The sequence below is a fragment of the Paramormyrops kingsleyae genome, chromosome 20 (assembly GCF_048594095.1).
Source record: "Paramormyrops kingsleyae isolate MSU_618 chromosome 20, PKINGS_0.4, whole genome shotgun sequence".
In the NCBI taxonomy this organism is placed as follows: domain Eukaryota; kingdom Metazoa; phylum Chordata; class Actinopteri; order Osteoglossiformes; family Mormyridae; genus Paramormyrops; species Paramormyrops kingsleyae.
Genome location: NC_132816.1, coordinates 22814415 through 22831021, shown reverse-complemented (window position 1 = coordinate 22831021; position 16607 = coordinate 22814415). Strand labels below are relative to the sequence as shown.

General features: G+C 49.1%; 2 protein-coding genes across 2 annotated transcripts in view; both read left to right on the top strand.

The window, feature by feature from the left end:
* Positions 1–27: 27 nt before the first annotated feature.
* On the top strand, positions 28–6314 carry trub1 (TruB pseudouridine (psi) synthase family member 1). The gene is made up of 8 exons (XM_023799901.2): positions 28–242; positions 387–485; positions 843–898; positions 1790–1871; positions 2035–2107; positions 2184–2323; positions 3790–3846; positions 5422–6314. Exons 1-8 carry the CDS (start codon positions 98–100, stop codon positions 5733–5735), a joined length of 966 nt encoding a protein of 321 aa, XP_023655669.1. The 5' UTR covers positions 28–97; the 3' UTR covers positions 5736–6314.
* An 8124-nt stretch (positions 6315–14438) lies between these two features.
* The window catches only part of atrnl1b (attractin-like 1b), a 114006-nt gene continuing 111837 nt past the window's right edge, over positions 14439–16607 (top strand). Inside the window, exon 1 of the mRNA XM_072703792.1 lies at positions 14439–15430. Coding sequence (XP_072559893.1) covers positions 15201–15430 — 230 coding nt within the window. The 5' untranslated portion in view covers positions 14439–15200. The remainder of the gene's footprint in view (positions 15431–16607) is intronic.

The window sequence follows — 16607 nt, the reverse complement described above, 5'->3', positions numbered from 1 at the left end:
TGACAAACTGTAACTCAATTTTAGAGTAATGAACTACAATACCCAGCATCCCCAGCAACGATAATTTTCGTCATACACTAGCGCCGCTACAGCAAGCATGGCTGCGGTGGTGACGGGCACAGTGTCTCAAAGAGCTCCGCTGTCCAAGTTGCAGTCTTTAAATGGACTTTTTGCAGTTTATAAAAAACAAGGACCCACATCGGCCGACGTGTTAAATAGGCTGAAGGAGAAACTTCTACAAGGTAAGTGATGTTCATTGTGAGAGGCCCGTGTGAAAGACAGCAGTGGGGTTTCAACTTGTCGATTTAGATGTAAGCATGATGTATGTGTGTAGCGTCGCAGGATGGAGGGAGAAAGGCATCCTTATCTGGAGTTTTATGTCACAGAGGTGGGTGAGAAGCATCAGAACCCCCGCAAGAGGAAGAAGGCACTGCTTAAAATGGGGCACGGTGGGACGCTGGACAGCGCTGCCTCTGGCGTTCTTGGTGAGTTCCGCTCTGGTCTGATATGGTCATTATCTGACGTTGTTGTAGTTCTGTTATGGGGAATGCACACTAGAACCTCCATGGTGGGTCATTGAAATCCTCAGATTGTCATTGTCAAAAGACCAAGCTGCTACGAGGCATCCAAATAATGTCTGGAGGAACATCCATCGGAAGTACGTGTGTCTATCGTTAGGGCTTGCTTGCTGTGAAATAGCCTGCGGACTTTCGGTGCAGCTGCAGGTATCTTTGATCTAAACCAAGAGACTAATTCAGGCGTTTCTTCACCTGGCAGATGCCTCAATTTACGGGAGTGGTTAATCAGATTTCTGTCCCTGAGAATTATTTTTTTCCATATAGTGGTTGGGATTGGCAGCGGGACCAAAATGTTAACCACCATGCTGACAGGTTCCAAGGTGAGTAGAGCTTCAGAACAACAGAACTGATCCGCTTTAGGATGACCAAATATGCGATTTGAAAGACAGAATAAATACTTTATTAATTCAATATCAATAAATAATATACAATAAACAGTAGGAGTGTAACGGTACACGTATTCATACCGAAAAATTTCGGTACGGGTCTTTCGGTTCGGTACGCATATGTACGGAACGAAAGCAGCAAGTGCGGAACCTTTGTGTGTTTGTGTTTCCCCCGAGCAACATTTGGAAAGGGGCGGGTGAAGCAGCGCCACTACGCATGCGCGCGTACATTTTAACGTCAATATGGAAGTTAATGTGAATACTAGTAGAGCACAGGTATTTTTTAAATGCTGCAACATAATGGATATTTGTTTTATGTTTTTTGAGACATTATTTTGTTGCACAGTTCTAATATGAAGCTGAAAGCTGCTAATGTGAATACAGTACAGATCAAGTACCGTTAATGTGCACCTTAATGGACATTAATTTCATTTTTATTTACTTGAGAGAATGTTTATTTTGATTTACTTTTAAGTAATGTTACTTTTTATCAGTAGGTTGCTGCAGTATTGACAGGCGTTTTATTTAAGACAGTCATACTTTGTTCGGTAAACCACTGTTTAATAAAGAATAAGAGAAGTAACTCTTTTACATCCCACCGTACCGAAAACGTACCAAACCATGTGGAACACCGAGGTCCATACTGAACCATGATTTTTGTGTACTGTTAACCCCTAATAACAGTAACTGGGCAAAGGATCTTGGGGGAAGTATTGCATGGAATTCTGTAGTAACGGCTCAGAAGTGAAGAGTATTAGAAAGACGTTTGAATGCTGTGGTTACAGGGTTTGCTGCCACTGAGCAAACTCCCTGGTCTGTCCACAGAAGTACAGTGCTGTAGGAGAGCTTGGGAAGGCCACAGACACGCTGGACGCCACAGGAACTGTCACCCAGGAGAACAGCTTTGGTGAGCCTATGTGCGGGGGGTTCGTCAGCTGTTATGACAACAGTAATAGCAGAGGGTGCGGTGGCTGACTGATGGAGTGCTGTCTGGACTCTAATGAGATCCCAGAAGCAGAATGGGCCGGTGATCACAGGGAACCCCCCACCCACTATCTGAATCTGTGCAGAGCACATCACCAGAGAGGACATGGAAGAGAAGCTGAAGAAGTTCACTGGAGAGATCATGCAGGTCCCACCGCTGTAAGTGAAAGGGGCAGGGCGGGGAGCAAGGACGGGGTGCAGTGAACCCCTGTGACTGTGTCCCGTATCCTTTCAGATATTCAGCCCTAAAGAGGAACGGACAGCGACTCTCTGTCCTGCTAAAGCAGGGTCAGAAGGTGGAAGCAAAGCCGGCTCGGCCAGTGACCGTGCACCGTCTGAGCCTGAAGGACTTCAGTCCCCCCCTCTTTACCCTGGGTTAGCATCACCCTGCACTGCTTGTGAGTGTGTGTGTGGATTGTGTTTATATTACATCGTGGAGACCAAATGTTATTTTGATGTCGTAGGGACCATTTTTCAGGTCCCCACAAAGACCTGTAAATGTAATCAAAAAACTATTAATGCCAAAAGTCTCGTATTTTGCTTGGTTACTTATGGCTGAGGTTAGGGCTGGGTGGGGGTTAAGCTCGTTATGTTGGGATTAGAGTTGTCCCGATAGAAATGAATGGAGAGTCCCCACAAAGAATTTAGTAATTAATTTAGAATTTAGTGATTAATTGTCATTGTTGACACACCACAGCACACAGTGCACAACAATGAAATGTGTTCTCTGCATTTAACCCATATGTGACAATGTGACATAGCAGGGGGCAGCTAATTCAGCACCTGGGGAGCAGTGCTTGGGGGCGGTACCTTGCTCAGGGTGCCTTGCTGCTCAGGGATTTGAACCTACAATCTATCACTTACAAGTGCACATCCCACTAAGCCACCACTTCCTATCGTTTTTCTGTGTGCATCTGTGTGCCTGTGTGCCCGCGTGCGCCTGTGTGCCTGCGTGCGCTTCCGTGTGCTTCCGTGTGCCTGCGTGCGCTTCCGTGTGCCTGCGTGCGCTTCCGTGTGCCTGCGTGCGCCTGCGTGCGCCTGTGCGCCTGCGTGCGCCTGTGTGTGCCTGCGTGCGCCTGTGTGCCTGCGTGCGCCTGTGTGCCTGCGTGCGTCTGTGTGCGCCTGTGTGTGAGGGTTCTATTATATTATTACAGATTATTAGATGGGGCGGCGTGTGGCTCAGTGGGACTGGACACTGTGCCTGTGATTGGAAGGTTGTTGCTTCAAATCCCCTGAGGTCCTTAACTCTGAATTGCCCCAGAGACTGGCTGACCCTCTTTTCTCACAAATAAATTAGTATAATACTCTCCCCCACCCTTTTTACGTGCCCCCCCACCCTGTTTGTGCACTACGCCCCCGTCACCTTGTTTACACGCTCCCCAGTTTACCTTCTCTCCTTCCCCCACCTTGTTTACACGCTCCCCCCCATCCTGTTTATGTACTCCCCCTCCATTACTCTGCCATACACCCCCCTCCCCTTTCCAGCAGCTATTAATAGCCTCTGGTCTTTAGCCAAAGCACCCTGCTGGTGTGTTGCTGTCCCTGTGGCCTGATTCCAGGTCTGCAGCAGCTGCTTGTGTTCCTTGGTCTGTCCATGTGACCGCTCTTCTCAGCCAATCAGAGGCTGTGAAGCCTTTACTATTTTGCACTGATTACCTGCTGAACATACAATTCGTTTTTGTTTTAACCCCTTTGTACAAAAGAGTGTTCCTACTGAAGTTGCTTTGTTTGTTTCAAAGGTACAACAGAAGTATTCAGTTAAATTGTAATTATTTATTCATAATATAATTTGTTGTGATTTGCATTAATAGTTTAACTGAAACACCTATTTCTCTCTGCAGACATTGAATGTGGTGGTGGTTTCTATGTCAGGAGTTTGGTGGATGATCTTGGTAAAGGTACGCACTGCATTCGACTTCTGTTTGGTTAGATGGTATCCTGATAAGCCAGCCGCACAACTACACTGGGCCTTGGCTTATCCGCTAAGGCAGCCGCACAACTACACTGGGCCTTGGCTTATCCGCTAAGCCAGCCGCACAACTACACTGGGCCTTGGCTTATCCGCTAAGCCAGCCGCACAACTACACTGGGCCTGGACCTTGGCTTATCTGCTAAGCTAACTGCATGACTGTATCTGTACTGCATGCTAAGATAACTGCACACCTAAGCTGACCATCTGGGCTAAATCTATTATATATATATATATATATATATAAATATATAAATATAAATAATAATGACATTCTGAGAGGTAAGAGGGTGGAAAGGAGTAGCCAGGTTTAGAGGAGATATAGAGCTGGTTGTCATCAGCACAACAGTGAAAATTGATATTAAATTTCCTAAATATGTGGCCGAGAGGTAACATGTAAATAATGAAGAAAAGGGGCCCCAATACTGAACCCTGGGGAACACCGGCTGAAATGGGGAATGAACGTGAGGAGTGAGATTTGAGTTGAATAAACTGAGTGCGACCAGAGAGATATGAGGTGAACCAAGCAAGGGGAGTATGACTGATGCCAATGGATGATAATCTATTCAGAAGAGTATTGTGAGAAATAGTGTCAAAGGCTGCACTCAGATCCAGGAGGATGAGAATGGTGAGAAGGCCAGAATCAGCTGCCATCAGGAGGTCATTGGTGATTTTTAATAATGCTGTTTCTGTACTATGGAGGGGGTGAAAACCACACTGGAATTGTTTGTAGAGGTTATGGTTACTGAGGTGTGTGTGAAGCTGGAAGGCAACGACTTTCTCAAGAATTTTTGAAATAAAAGGGAGGTTTGATATAGAACGAAGATTATCGAAGTTATAGGGATCTGCACCTGTTTTTTTGAGAGTAGGCATACTTGACCGTACTTGTGCTCTCGTACTTGTTTTACGTCATCTTCCATTGCCGTAGACCAGTTCCAATACTAAGATCAGAGGACAGTAAAAATCCCTGGATGTTGGTCTTGCTCTGCCCCAGATATCAAGGATGCATCAGGTGCATCCTTGCCAAATGATAACAATCCCATGATCCATTGTGTGCTGTTATGAAGGCAGAGGAAGGCGCAAACCATAACTGTACTACCTTAATCACAGTACTGTTTCTGTTATTCTTGTCAGATTTTTTTCCTGCTGATTTTCACTTTTGGCTCATGAGACTACTGGACTGGAATGGTTAACACCCATTTATTATTAATATTTTAAGTATAAACTTTTTGTGGAAAAGCATATGTAATCATACCAGGAATAATTAGTCCTTTAGACTGAACATTTAGATTTTGTGTACTTTGTAAATACTACGAAAAATATTACGGTGGCATAATCAGGGCGTGTTGGAACACATGAGTCTCAAACCACTATTGGTGTGACCTTTGTCCTCGTGTTTTTGCGAGATCGTTCTTGGAAGGCTAGTTCGCAAGACCACGAGTACGGTCTTTGCATTCTTGGTATTGAGATTCACCCCTGCTTTTGCTGTGTGTGTGTCCTACAGAGCTGTCCTCAAGTGCCCATGTCAGGGAGCTGACACGCACCAAGCAGGGGCAGTTCACCCTGGAACACGCCCTGCATGAGGAGCATTGGACTGTGGAGCACATCTCTCACTCGCTGAAGGAACCTCCTGGCCTCCCAGCTGCCAGTGATGGCTCAGGGGAAATGGAGATGGATCCCTACCCTGCTGTCAGATCAGAGAGTGACCATGAGGAACCAGCCAGTAGCTCCAGACATCCTGAGAGAGAACCCCATCCAGATACTGGAGCACAGAGTGAGGCTGGAGGCCTGCCAAGCAGGGAGAAGAATTTAGCTTGAAGTACTGTCATGTCCAGAAATCCCAGAATTCCAGGCTTTCTGGGAAATGGTTGCTTTCAGGGAAACCTGTGCTCTCCACTGTTTGACCTTGCTGGCGTTGAGGTCTGAGGGTGAGGTGTTCGGGTGGGTTACCGAAAAGCACAGCGAGTGTGCATGTGTCTGATCTCACAGCGTGCTGCACTGCAGGTGGCGTGTGGCTCAGAAGGTTTACACTCTACCCTAATACCAGTTAAAATCCCAGGCTCAGCAGTGATGTCACCGTTGGCCCCTGAGAAAGGCCTTTAACCCCTGATTGGTCCAGGAACTAGTTAACCCTATTTTTTCACTCATATTTTGCTTTGGATAAAAGCGTTTGCTAAATAAATAAAATGTAAATGCATCAGACACGGTAGGAGTGTCTCTTTGGGTTTTGTGTGGCCGCTGTGATGAGCTGGAATTTACGGCGTCCTCCTGATTTTTCTGCTTGAGTTTGAGAATTCGGGCCAAGCTGTGCTCTGTTAATATTCTGCAATGTGGATTCTGAGTTTTGTCTTTTGGTCTGAAATAAACACAGCCTCGCTGTCAAGCTTTATGATCAAACGCAGCCTCATTATTAAATGGGCAAGTGAATGTGTGTGCTTGCCGTCATCAGTGTCGTCTGGCTTTTAAACGCGGCCTCGCTACTAAACATGCAAACAAACGTGTGCACCTCCCATCCTCAGTGTCGTCTGGCTTTATGAATAAACGCAGCCTCGCTACTAAACATGCAAACAAACGTGTGCACCTCCCATCCTCAGTGTCGTCTGGCTTTATGAATAAACGCAGCCTCGCTACTAAACATGCAAACAAACGTGTGCACCTCCCATCCTCAGTGTCGTCTGGCTTTATGAATAAACGCAGCCTCGCTACTAAACATGCAAACAAACGTGTGCACCTCCCATCCTCAGTGTCGTCTGGCTTTATGAATAAACGCAGCCTCGCTATTAAACATGCAAACAAACGTGTGCACCTCCCATCCTCAGTGTCGTCTGGCTTTATGAATAAACGCAGCCTCGCTATTAAACATGCAAACAAACGTGTGCACCTCCCATCCTCAGTGTCGTCTGGCTTTATGAATAAACGCAGCCTCGCTATTAAACATGCAAACAAACGTGTGCACCTCCCATCCTCAGTGTCGTCTGGCTTTATGAATAAACGCAGCCTCGCTATTAAACATGCAAACAAACGTGTGCACCTCCCATCCTCAGTGTCGTCTGGCTTTATGAATAAACGCAGCCTCGCTATTAAACATGCAAACAAACGTGTGCACCTCCCATCCTCAGTGTCGTCTGGCTTTATGAATAAACGCAGCCTCGCTATTACACATGCAAACAAACGTGTGCACCTCCCATCCTCAGTGTCGTCTGGCTTTATGAATAAACGCGGCCTCGCTATTACACATGCAAACAAACGTGTGCACCTCCCATCCTCAGTGTCGTCTGGCTTTATGAATAAACGCGGCCTCGCTATTACACATGCAAACAAACGTGTGCACCTCCCATCCTCAGTGTCGTCTGGCTTTATGAATAAACGCGGCCTCGCTATTACACATGCAAACAAACGTGTGCACCTCCCATCCTCAGTGTCGTCTGGCTTTATGAATAAACGCGTCCTCGCTATTACACATGCAAACGTGTGCACCTCCCATCCTCAGTGTCGTCTGGCTTTATGAATAAACGCGGCCTCGCTATTACACATGCAAACAAACGTGTGCACCTCCCATCCTCAGTGTCGTCTGGCTTTATGAATAAACGCGGCCTCGCTATTACACATGCAAACAAACGTGTGCACCTCCCATCCTCAGTGTCGTCTGGCTTTATGAATAAACGCGGCCTCGCTATTAAACATGCAAACAAACGTGTGCACCTCCCATCCTCAGTGTCGTCTGGCTTTATGAATAAACGCGGCCTCGCTATTACACATGCAAACAAACGTGTGCACCTCCCATCCTCAGTGTCGTCTGGCTTTATGAATAAACGCGGCCTCGCTATTACACATGCAAACAAACGTGTGCACCTCCCATCCTCAGTGTCGTCTGGCTTTATGAATAAACGCGGCCTCGCTATTACACATGCAAACAAACGTGTGCACCTCCCATCCTCAGTGTCGTCTGGCTTTATGAATAAACGCGGCCTCGCTATTACACATGCAGACAAACGTGTGCACCTTCCAGCTCCCCACGACTGCTCTCCCTCGTATGCTTGCTGTTTGGGCACACCCCCCATCCTAATATGTCAGGCTTCACCAGCTTGGCACCCTGCCACTCCGCATTCTGTCACCCTCGCTGCCGGTCGCCGCGCCAGCTCACAGCAACAGTGGTCTGTCAGGTACTGCATTGCATCATTATGTCAGTAAATAGCACTCGCAGTTACTCCTCCTGACCAGAGGTGGTGCCATAACATGGTAACATTCCCTCTGGAGGGGGTGCTTTGCTCTGTGCTTTGCATTATCGCTTACAGCAGAGCAGCTTGTGTCACTGATGTTTTCATCTTTCACTTCAGCTCTTTAAATGGAGCCTATTCACCACAGCCCTGCTATTCCTGCTGTTGTTTTGCTTGGACATGCCAGATGTGACACTTCCTGGCACTCCAGCATGGTGGGGCAGTCTCCACCACAGGGTCACCTGACCGGCCGTATAAGTCTGATCATAGGTGTCTTTAAGTGGCAGTATGTGGCAGTGAGGTGCATGTGGGGGGGCGCTGATGAGGTGCAGCTGGTTTCCCTGGTGATGCAGCTCCCCCCCCCAGGAAGCCGCCTCTCTTCCGCTCGAGCCTCCCTGTGTCCCAGTTTGGTCTGTCAATCCCAAGGAGAAAATGCACATGTGTCCTCTGGGGGGCGTCACAAGGTGGCTCGAATCCAGGCCCAATCTGGGCGTGTTGCTGCACGGGCTCCATGCCTCGTCCCCCATAATGACGATCACCTGACCACAGTGCGAAAGTAAGTGTGTGCCACAAGTTTGGGCACAGCTGGAGTCAATCAGGCAGCCTCAAGCATCTGGTGGAGGACTGGCCTGTAACCCTGAGTCTTGCATGAAGTTAGCGTCGGGGGGCTTAAAATTGAAACCTGACTCTTTCATGTCAAGCATATTCACACTGTATGGATCAGAAAGTTGCTACACAGCTTTATGTAAACATGGTGGATCAGGATTTGCAGAAATGAGTAAGGATCCTAAGAACCAAAAATGCAAGAAGCACACAGTGTTTCTTACACGCAGCAAGTACTACTGGGAGGCAGAGGCTCACCCTGCAGGACGTGGCTGGTCCCCGAGGCCCGCCTGAGGCCAGGCCTGTTTGCCAGAAACATTCAGGCAAAACGGTGCTTATGGAGGCCTCACAGCATCATTAGCTTGGTTCTGGAGTAACACCACAGATTAATTTTGGGTTAATTGGCTGTGTTTTCTTTGCTGCCAGCAGGTGGCATTGCAGAGCACTATGTGAAGCCCCAGTGACTTCTAGGAAAGCAGACATTACTGATGTCATGTGACACTGAGCACATGGACACAAACCACATGGGCCACACTGCAAAAGTCATTATCCACACGCAAGTTTGGGTGAGATGGGGCGGGGGGGACAGCATTGTGGCAATGAATCCAAGTACCTCATTCAAGTTTAGGCCGTGATACTTTTCCATTTCACCTTAAGCTAGGAGAGTCAAAGAAAACCACACAGACCTTAGAGGTTTCCATATATCTGCCTGACACACAACATCAGGTGTCCACAGACCTGTCTGCATAAAAAGCTGAACATTTTGTGGCTAAGAGCACAGTACTGGGGGGCCTTGTTGCCTGTGTGAATCTCTCATCCTGTTGGCCAAAGCAGAGTGTTCCTTCATGTGTCTTCTTCATGTGTTTGAAGTCAAAATGGCACTCACTGTCCATCACTGTCCATCATTGTCCATCATTGCCAGAATATAAAGCCTGCTCTTGTTTGGAGAAACGAGAGAGTGAGATTTCTACCTCAGAAATGCAAAAGGTGAGAGAATCTAACACAGAATATGTCCTCTGGCCTACCGACCTGACCCAATGATTCAGTCCATAAACATACCTAGAGTCAATATAAGGGCTTTTCTTTCAGGCTTCTATCTTGGATGTGATTAGTTCTTCACTAACTTCCCCTATGAGCAGATAGACCCTGCCAGTCACGGCAATGTAGCGCTCACGTTCTGGGAGAAGCAGAGCGTGAGAGTCGGAGGCTGTGCTCATCGCCGCCCCCTGCTGGTCCAGCATGTGGCACGCGATGCGCGGACAGCCTCTTCCAGTCACAGTAGTGTGATGCTCACGTTCTGGGAGAAGCAGAGCGTGAAAGTCGGAGGCTGTGCTCATCGCCGCCCCCTGCTGATCCAGCATGTGGCATGCGATGCGCGGACAGCAGAAAGCAGGCTCCCTGCTCCCATGTTTGTTTACTCCACCTGTACGAGGGAGCTGCCTGACACTAAGCAGCTCAAAGAGGGAGTCTGCCTGACACTCAGAGGCTGCTTCTGATAAGAAGGAGCGGTGATCATTTAGGAGTGGCAGCGTGTTAATGGAAGGACAGCAGGGAAACTCTGCTTAAAAAGCTGAACCCATCCCCCGGTTAATAGCAATCTAGGAGCATGAGTGATAGACCAGGTCAATCAGGGAGTACAAATACGACACTTCACAGAGCTCCATCACAGCATCCACTAGTGATGTCAGACTGATATTTTTCAGAAAATAAAGAGTGCATTGACGTTCATGAACACTGCAGACACACATCCAATGCCGAACGCTGTGGTCTGTGAAGGCTTCCCGGTCTGCTGGACAAAAGCCCCGCCCAGCTAAAAGCAGTTCATTTACAGACAAGAGCATAGCCTTGGTTCACGGAACGACCTTCAATCTGCAAGGGGAAGATCGATTTCAGCACTTTCATAAAAAGCAGTGAATTTGAATGGGACAGACCAAGAATACGAGCACAAATGCAAACCGAAATAGGGAGTGAAACAAACAATGCTGACAATGACATCATCCCCTGTCATCTATCCGCAGAGCACCCAGGATCACCAGGCTTGTCATATCTGCCATCATGGTAGTTTATTTAATAAAAGAAATATGGATGTTTGTCCCTGGAATGCACAGTGGTAGGAGGATGTGGCACAGGTGTGGACAATGTCTGAATAGTTACACCTGTGTAAGTGTGTATGCTGTCTCCAGACAGATATTTCCGTTGAAGCACTCTACCAAGTGCCATTTGGCACCAAAAATACTCACATCTAACAGATGTGATGGAGACACTAAGTGATGTGATGATCCCAAGGGGCACAGTAATGGATGGGGTGAACCTGAGAGACAAATTATGGGATGAGGTGATCCTGAAGGACATACTATGATATAAGATGGTCCTGAGGGACACACTAATGGATGAGGTGATCCTGAGTGACAGACTAATGTATGGGGTGATGCTGAGGGACACAGTAAGAGATGAGGTGATCCTGAGAGACTTACTAAGGGATGAGATGGTCCTGAGGGACACACTAAGGGATGAGGTGATCCGGAGTGACAGACTAAAGTATGGGGTGATGCTGAGGGACACAGTAAGAGATGAGGTGATCCTGAGAGGGACACTAAAGGTTGAGGTGATCCTGAGTGACAGACTAATGGATTAGATCAGGGGTCTTAAACTCCAGTCCTGGGGGGGTGGAGCCCTGTGTAGCTTAGTTCCTTCCCTGTTCCACCACAAATGATTCAACTCAAGCTGTGTGATAATTTGCACAAGAAGTTGAATCAGGTGTGTTAAATGAGGGTAAACCAAAAAACTGTGCAGGGGTCTGGCCCTCCAGGACAGGAGTTTGAGACCCCTGAATTAGATGGTCCTGAATGACACACTAAAGGATGAGGTGATCCTAAAGGACACACTGAGGGATGAGGTGATCCTGAGGGACAGACTAAGGGATGAGGTGATCTTAAGGGACACTCTAAGGGATGTGATGGTCCTGGGGGACACTCTAAGGGATGAGATTTTTGTAAAGGAATATTTGAAGGTCACAATCAGACAGGGAGCACAGACATTCATCTGTCACATCCATATCCCACCCCTGCCCCCCTGGAGATGGGACGTGCAGACCCCACCCCCCACCCCCCACTGTGGGACTGCAGAGCCATTGTCTGTAGAGGACTCCCAGCGAGAGATCCTATTGTCGCATCATTGAGCAGAGAGACATGCCTCACGCCTCATTCAGACAATGCTGTAGCTACACTGAGTGCCTGGGGTCTGTAGGGCCGTCTGTGCGAGGGCACAAGGTGCCCATTGTGACTGGAAGTGCTGGCTTGTCACTGGAACCCACATAAAAACCCACAGGTGCGTTGACTGTGAACACAGAGCCACATGTAGAGAGACGCTTGAAAAACTTATAGGGATGTAGACTGACCATGACCATGGAGCCATGCATAGAGAGACGCTTTAAAAACCTGCAGGGGTGTAGACTGACCATGACCACAGAGCCACAAGTAGCAAGATGCTTTAAAAAGCCACAGGGATGTAGACTGACCGTGACCACAGAGCCACAAGTAGCAAGATGCTTTAAAAACCCACAGGGATGTAGACTGACCGTGACCACAGAGCCACAAGTAGCAAGATGCTTAAAAAACCCACAGGGATGTAGACTGACCGTAACCACAGAGCGACGCGTAGAGAAACATTTTAGGTGACCGAGTGCTGCCAACTGAGGCTGGAGCCTCCATGGACCGAGCTGTTATAGGACCAAGCTGTTATAGGACCGAGCTGTTATAGGACCAAGCTGTTATAGGACCAAGCTGTTATAGGATGCCCTTGTGGGGATTTCAAAGGCCCAGAACTATGGGGGAGTGTACTGAAGCTATCTTAGCGGAGGCTTAACGAGTGACCGGGACCAGGGCTGTGAGTGTGAGATAAAAGCCATTCTGTAGTCGGTGTGTCCCTGGCCCTCTTTCAGACAGATGTATTTATGCACACCCAGGTGTGGGTGAAGCATGGGGTTGGAGCGCAGACTCAGACATGTTTCTGATGCCCCAGGACCATTTTCAGGTGGTTAAAAATCGCTTTGAATACAACAGCTGGTTATAACAAACGTACACACTACTTTGTGACGCTTGTGAAAACATTGTGCGGTACAGTACAGCTCTGTATGTCGTTACATTTATTATTACTATGTTATTAATATTATTAACGTGTCCTGTATTAGTATTTTTCTGACATACCGACAAATTCAATTTAAGACAGACTTATGGAACTGATCTTTTGTAACCTGGGGACTGCCTGTATTTCACTGAGGGCGGGATTCAAACAGACGACCTTCCGATAACAGGTACCGAGGCCTAACTCGCTGAGCCTCATTCAGCCCCCAGTGCCTCTGCCCGAAGACATCTATCTCGCTTGAACAGAAACACTCGCACTTTATATGAATATCTTCTGGTCAGTGAGAAACAGACAAGCCGCTCGGGGAAAGTGGGACCCAGAGGCAGCAGAGAGCCAGTGCAGAAACCCCTGGGGCACGGGGTCGCGGGACACCCTCCCGCCAGGGGCATCGGCCAGCAGGTGTGGGGAGTGAGTGTGGACAGGGATCAAAGCTGAACGGAGAACAGGAGCCTGGGTGAGAGTGATGGGCTGGGCTAAAACGTGGGTTAGGGCAAGGGAATGCTAACCTTCCAACACCCCCATGGGGATGTTTAGAGGGGTGGTTAACTGGCGGATCCAGAGATGCAAAATTTCAAGATCCAAGCAGGTAGACTGATTTAAATACACGAATGAGCTCAGACCCTACCTATTTGATAGACGTCACTCTTCATCATACGAGTTACATCATGTTTACTACACTTAATCACATGATTCATTAGTGTCTCCTTAGGTGTAAATTTATTTCCACTCACAGAGACAACTGAACGCAATCTGTCACTTAACCACACAAGGTCATGTGACAAGTCACTTAACCACACAAGGTCACGTGACCTGTCATGTCTAGCTTGCCTTGGCGGAAACCTCAGAGACACTCTCCATGGTGCTAACTCACTTTCAGGTATTGATGTTTCCAGCTGGACTGTTAAATATTAAATGCTGTGATGATGCAGCTTGACCCCCCTGACCAGAGTCCAGAGGAAGTGTGTGAAGTGTTAAGTGTGTTAAGCTGTAAGCTTCAGCATCAGGGCACCTTGCTACACCTGAGTGCACAGTCACTTGCACCCCACGTCACTTTGGTGTCTGACAGAGGGGACGGAGCACAGGCGTGTTCCTTCTGTGTACCACCCCTTTAAGCTGTTCTCTGTGCCATCCCTTTAAGTGCAGAGCTGCGCAGTCTGCCCCCCATAACAGAAGGCTGTACAGCCCTACTAGAGCAGAGATAGGCACAGGCTGTGCATTCTGCTTGCATGATCTGCCGTCCTGTTAAACACATAACTGCACAGTCTGTCTCCCTGTAGCAGAGTGATGCGTAGGCCTGCCAGACTGCAGACAGGCGCAGGCAGTGCATTCTGCTTGCACGATCCAGCGTCCCATTTAAGTGCATAGTATGCCTCCCCACGGCGGAATGTTGCGCAGTCCTGGCGCAGTGCAGACAGGCGCAGGCGATATTATCCGCTGTCTCATTTAATTGCAGAGCTGCGCAGTCTGCCACCTCGTAGTGGAATGCTGCAGCCCTTGCGCAGCGCAGACTGGCGCAGGCTGCGCATCCTGCATACACACGTCGCTGTCCCTTTAAGCGGAGACCTGCGCACTGCACATGCTCAGCAGCAGCAGCGACAGCGAAGCCGCGGATCGGCCGCTTCGGGATGGACTGAAAAGCCGAGAAGCCCGAGCGAAACGCGGAGAGAAGCGACTGTCGACGGATGGGCTGCGGACACCGAGCGGGCCGAGCGGTTGGTCAGGCTCGCTGTCTCCGGGGCAGCTGCGGTCCCCCTCTGACCTTCTCCCAAACGGATCTCCTGCCGCCCGAGCAGCTTGCGATCGCAAATCCGCAGTCGCCGAGGCTGCTCATATCAAAATAAAATTATTTATTAATCAGGAATAACTATTTGGGGATTTAAAATGGCTGCTGGAGCGCATCTGCTGGGGCCGTGAGAGCGGATCGGAGAATCGGTGGAGCGGCGCCGGGGCTTCGGAACTCACGCCGCGAACAATGCGTCTTTGCGCAGGCAGCCCCCGCCGCTGAATCGGTCCGGGCAGACCCCCGGCCGCACATTTCAGTCCCTTTTTTGTCGCTGTTTTCCGCAGGATTCATTTGGAAGAAAAGAGACGATTAATTTAGTCCATCTGCGGGAATCTGGGGGAAAAAACCAAAAACTTCCACTTGGTTTTTCCCTGGTTACTTTAATGGCGGACAAGGAGGCAACTGTAACCATTAAAGGAAACTATTATTGCACGGATACTTCATTAGGATGAACTGTGTATATGATTAAAATCCGAAGAGCTGGACGCCTGTAACACGCAGAGGAGACTGGGCCGTAGCAACGCTGTTGTGGGTAAAATGGGCCGCACGCCAGAGGGGGGCGCTCTGCTCCCCAAACGCAGGCGGCTCCGGGACGCTGGCCGCTGCCTGCTATTCTACATGGTGCTCTACCTGCTGGTCCACGCCGAGGGCTCCCTGCCCAAAGCCTGTGAGAAGAGCTGCTACTCCGGACGATGTGTGAACGGGACATGCGTCTGCGACCAGGGCTGGGTTGGGGAGCAGTGCCAGCACTGCCAGGGGCGCTTCAAGTGAGTGTCTGGGTGCGGGGTCCCATGGGGGCTGTCTGGGGGGCTTCACCTGGCCCAGCGACCGAAAAGGGCCCCGGTCAGGCGGGAAGGGGAGGGGGGAGCAGGCAGCCTGGCCTGTGTGTGTGTGTGTGTGTGTGTTTGTCTTTGTGTGTGTTTTTCCCCCAAACATTGTGTCATCTTCAGAGTGTGGTCCCCAGCACGACATTTAGTTGCAGTTGACCCTGAATCAGTCTCAGATGTGCCATAGGCCCTCACTCGGCTCTGCCTTGCAGTGTGATTGATGGCTTTTTGTGGCTCCATTCAGATGTCTGTGTTTCCTGTGCTGTCCAGCTTTGGAGATGCTGGGAGAGATGCCGGTTATGTCCTCTGGGTTTCAGCTTGCAGTGTGACCAGGGGTCTGTGGGTGGTGGGGTCTCCCGTTGACCAGCACAGGGGCTTGGTGTTCTTGTATTATAGGGGTCATCACAAACAACAAGCACCAACTGAATGCCCCGAATTGGCAGTTTAGAAGAAGCTGAACTGGAGAAGTTCTTTCTGTTTATTTTCAGCTTTCTGTGTATTTCGGAGTACAAACACAGTGCAGGCCGCTTGTTACGGCATGTACAGCACAGAGCTAAATCTGTACGCTGGTAACTAAATGTAAAGTGATAGTCCGCACCTGGGAAGTTCATTGGTGTCGTTTATCGGTAAGTAATTTCATTATGAGAGCCCCTCCCTGAGGGCAGTGAGGGTCCTCCTTTGGGTTGGGGGGGGTTTGTGTTTGTTGGGTTTAGTCCGTAGAGAGGCAACGGTGTGTGCATCTGCTCTGTTGGGCAGCACTGGGCTGGTGTCGACTGGGTCTTGAGTTACAGACGCAATTAATCTGGAGGGAGGGTGTGTATGTGACAGCCTACGTGTGCTTGTACTGGCCGTCAGGGAAGTGGAGCTCCATGTGTGTGCCCTGTGTGTGCTGGCAGTCAGGGAAGTTGGGGTCCATGCATATTCCTTGCGTGTGTTGGCTGTCAGGGAAGTGGCGCTCCATGTGTGTCCCCAGCGTGTGCTGGTTGTCAGGGAAGTGGCACTCCATGCATTTGACCTGCCTGTACTGGCCATCAGGGAAGTGGCACTTCATACGTGTGCCCTGCGTGTACCCTGCATGTGCTGGCTATCAGGGAAGTGGTACTCCATGCATGTTCCT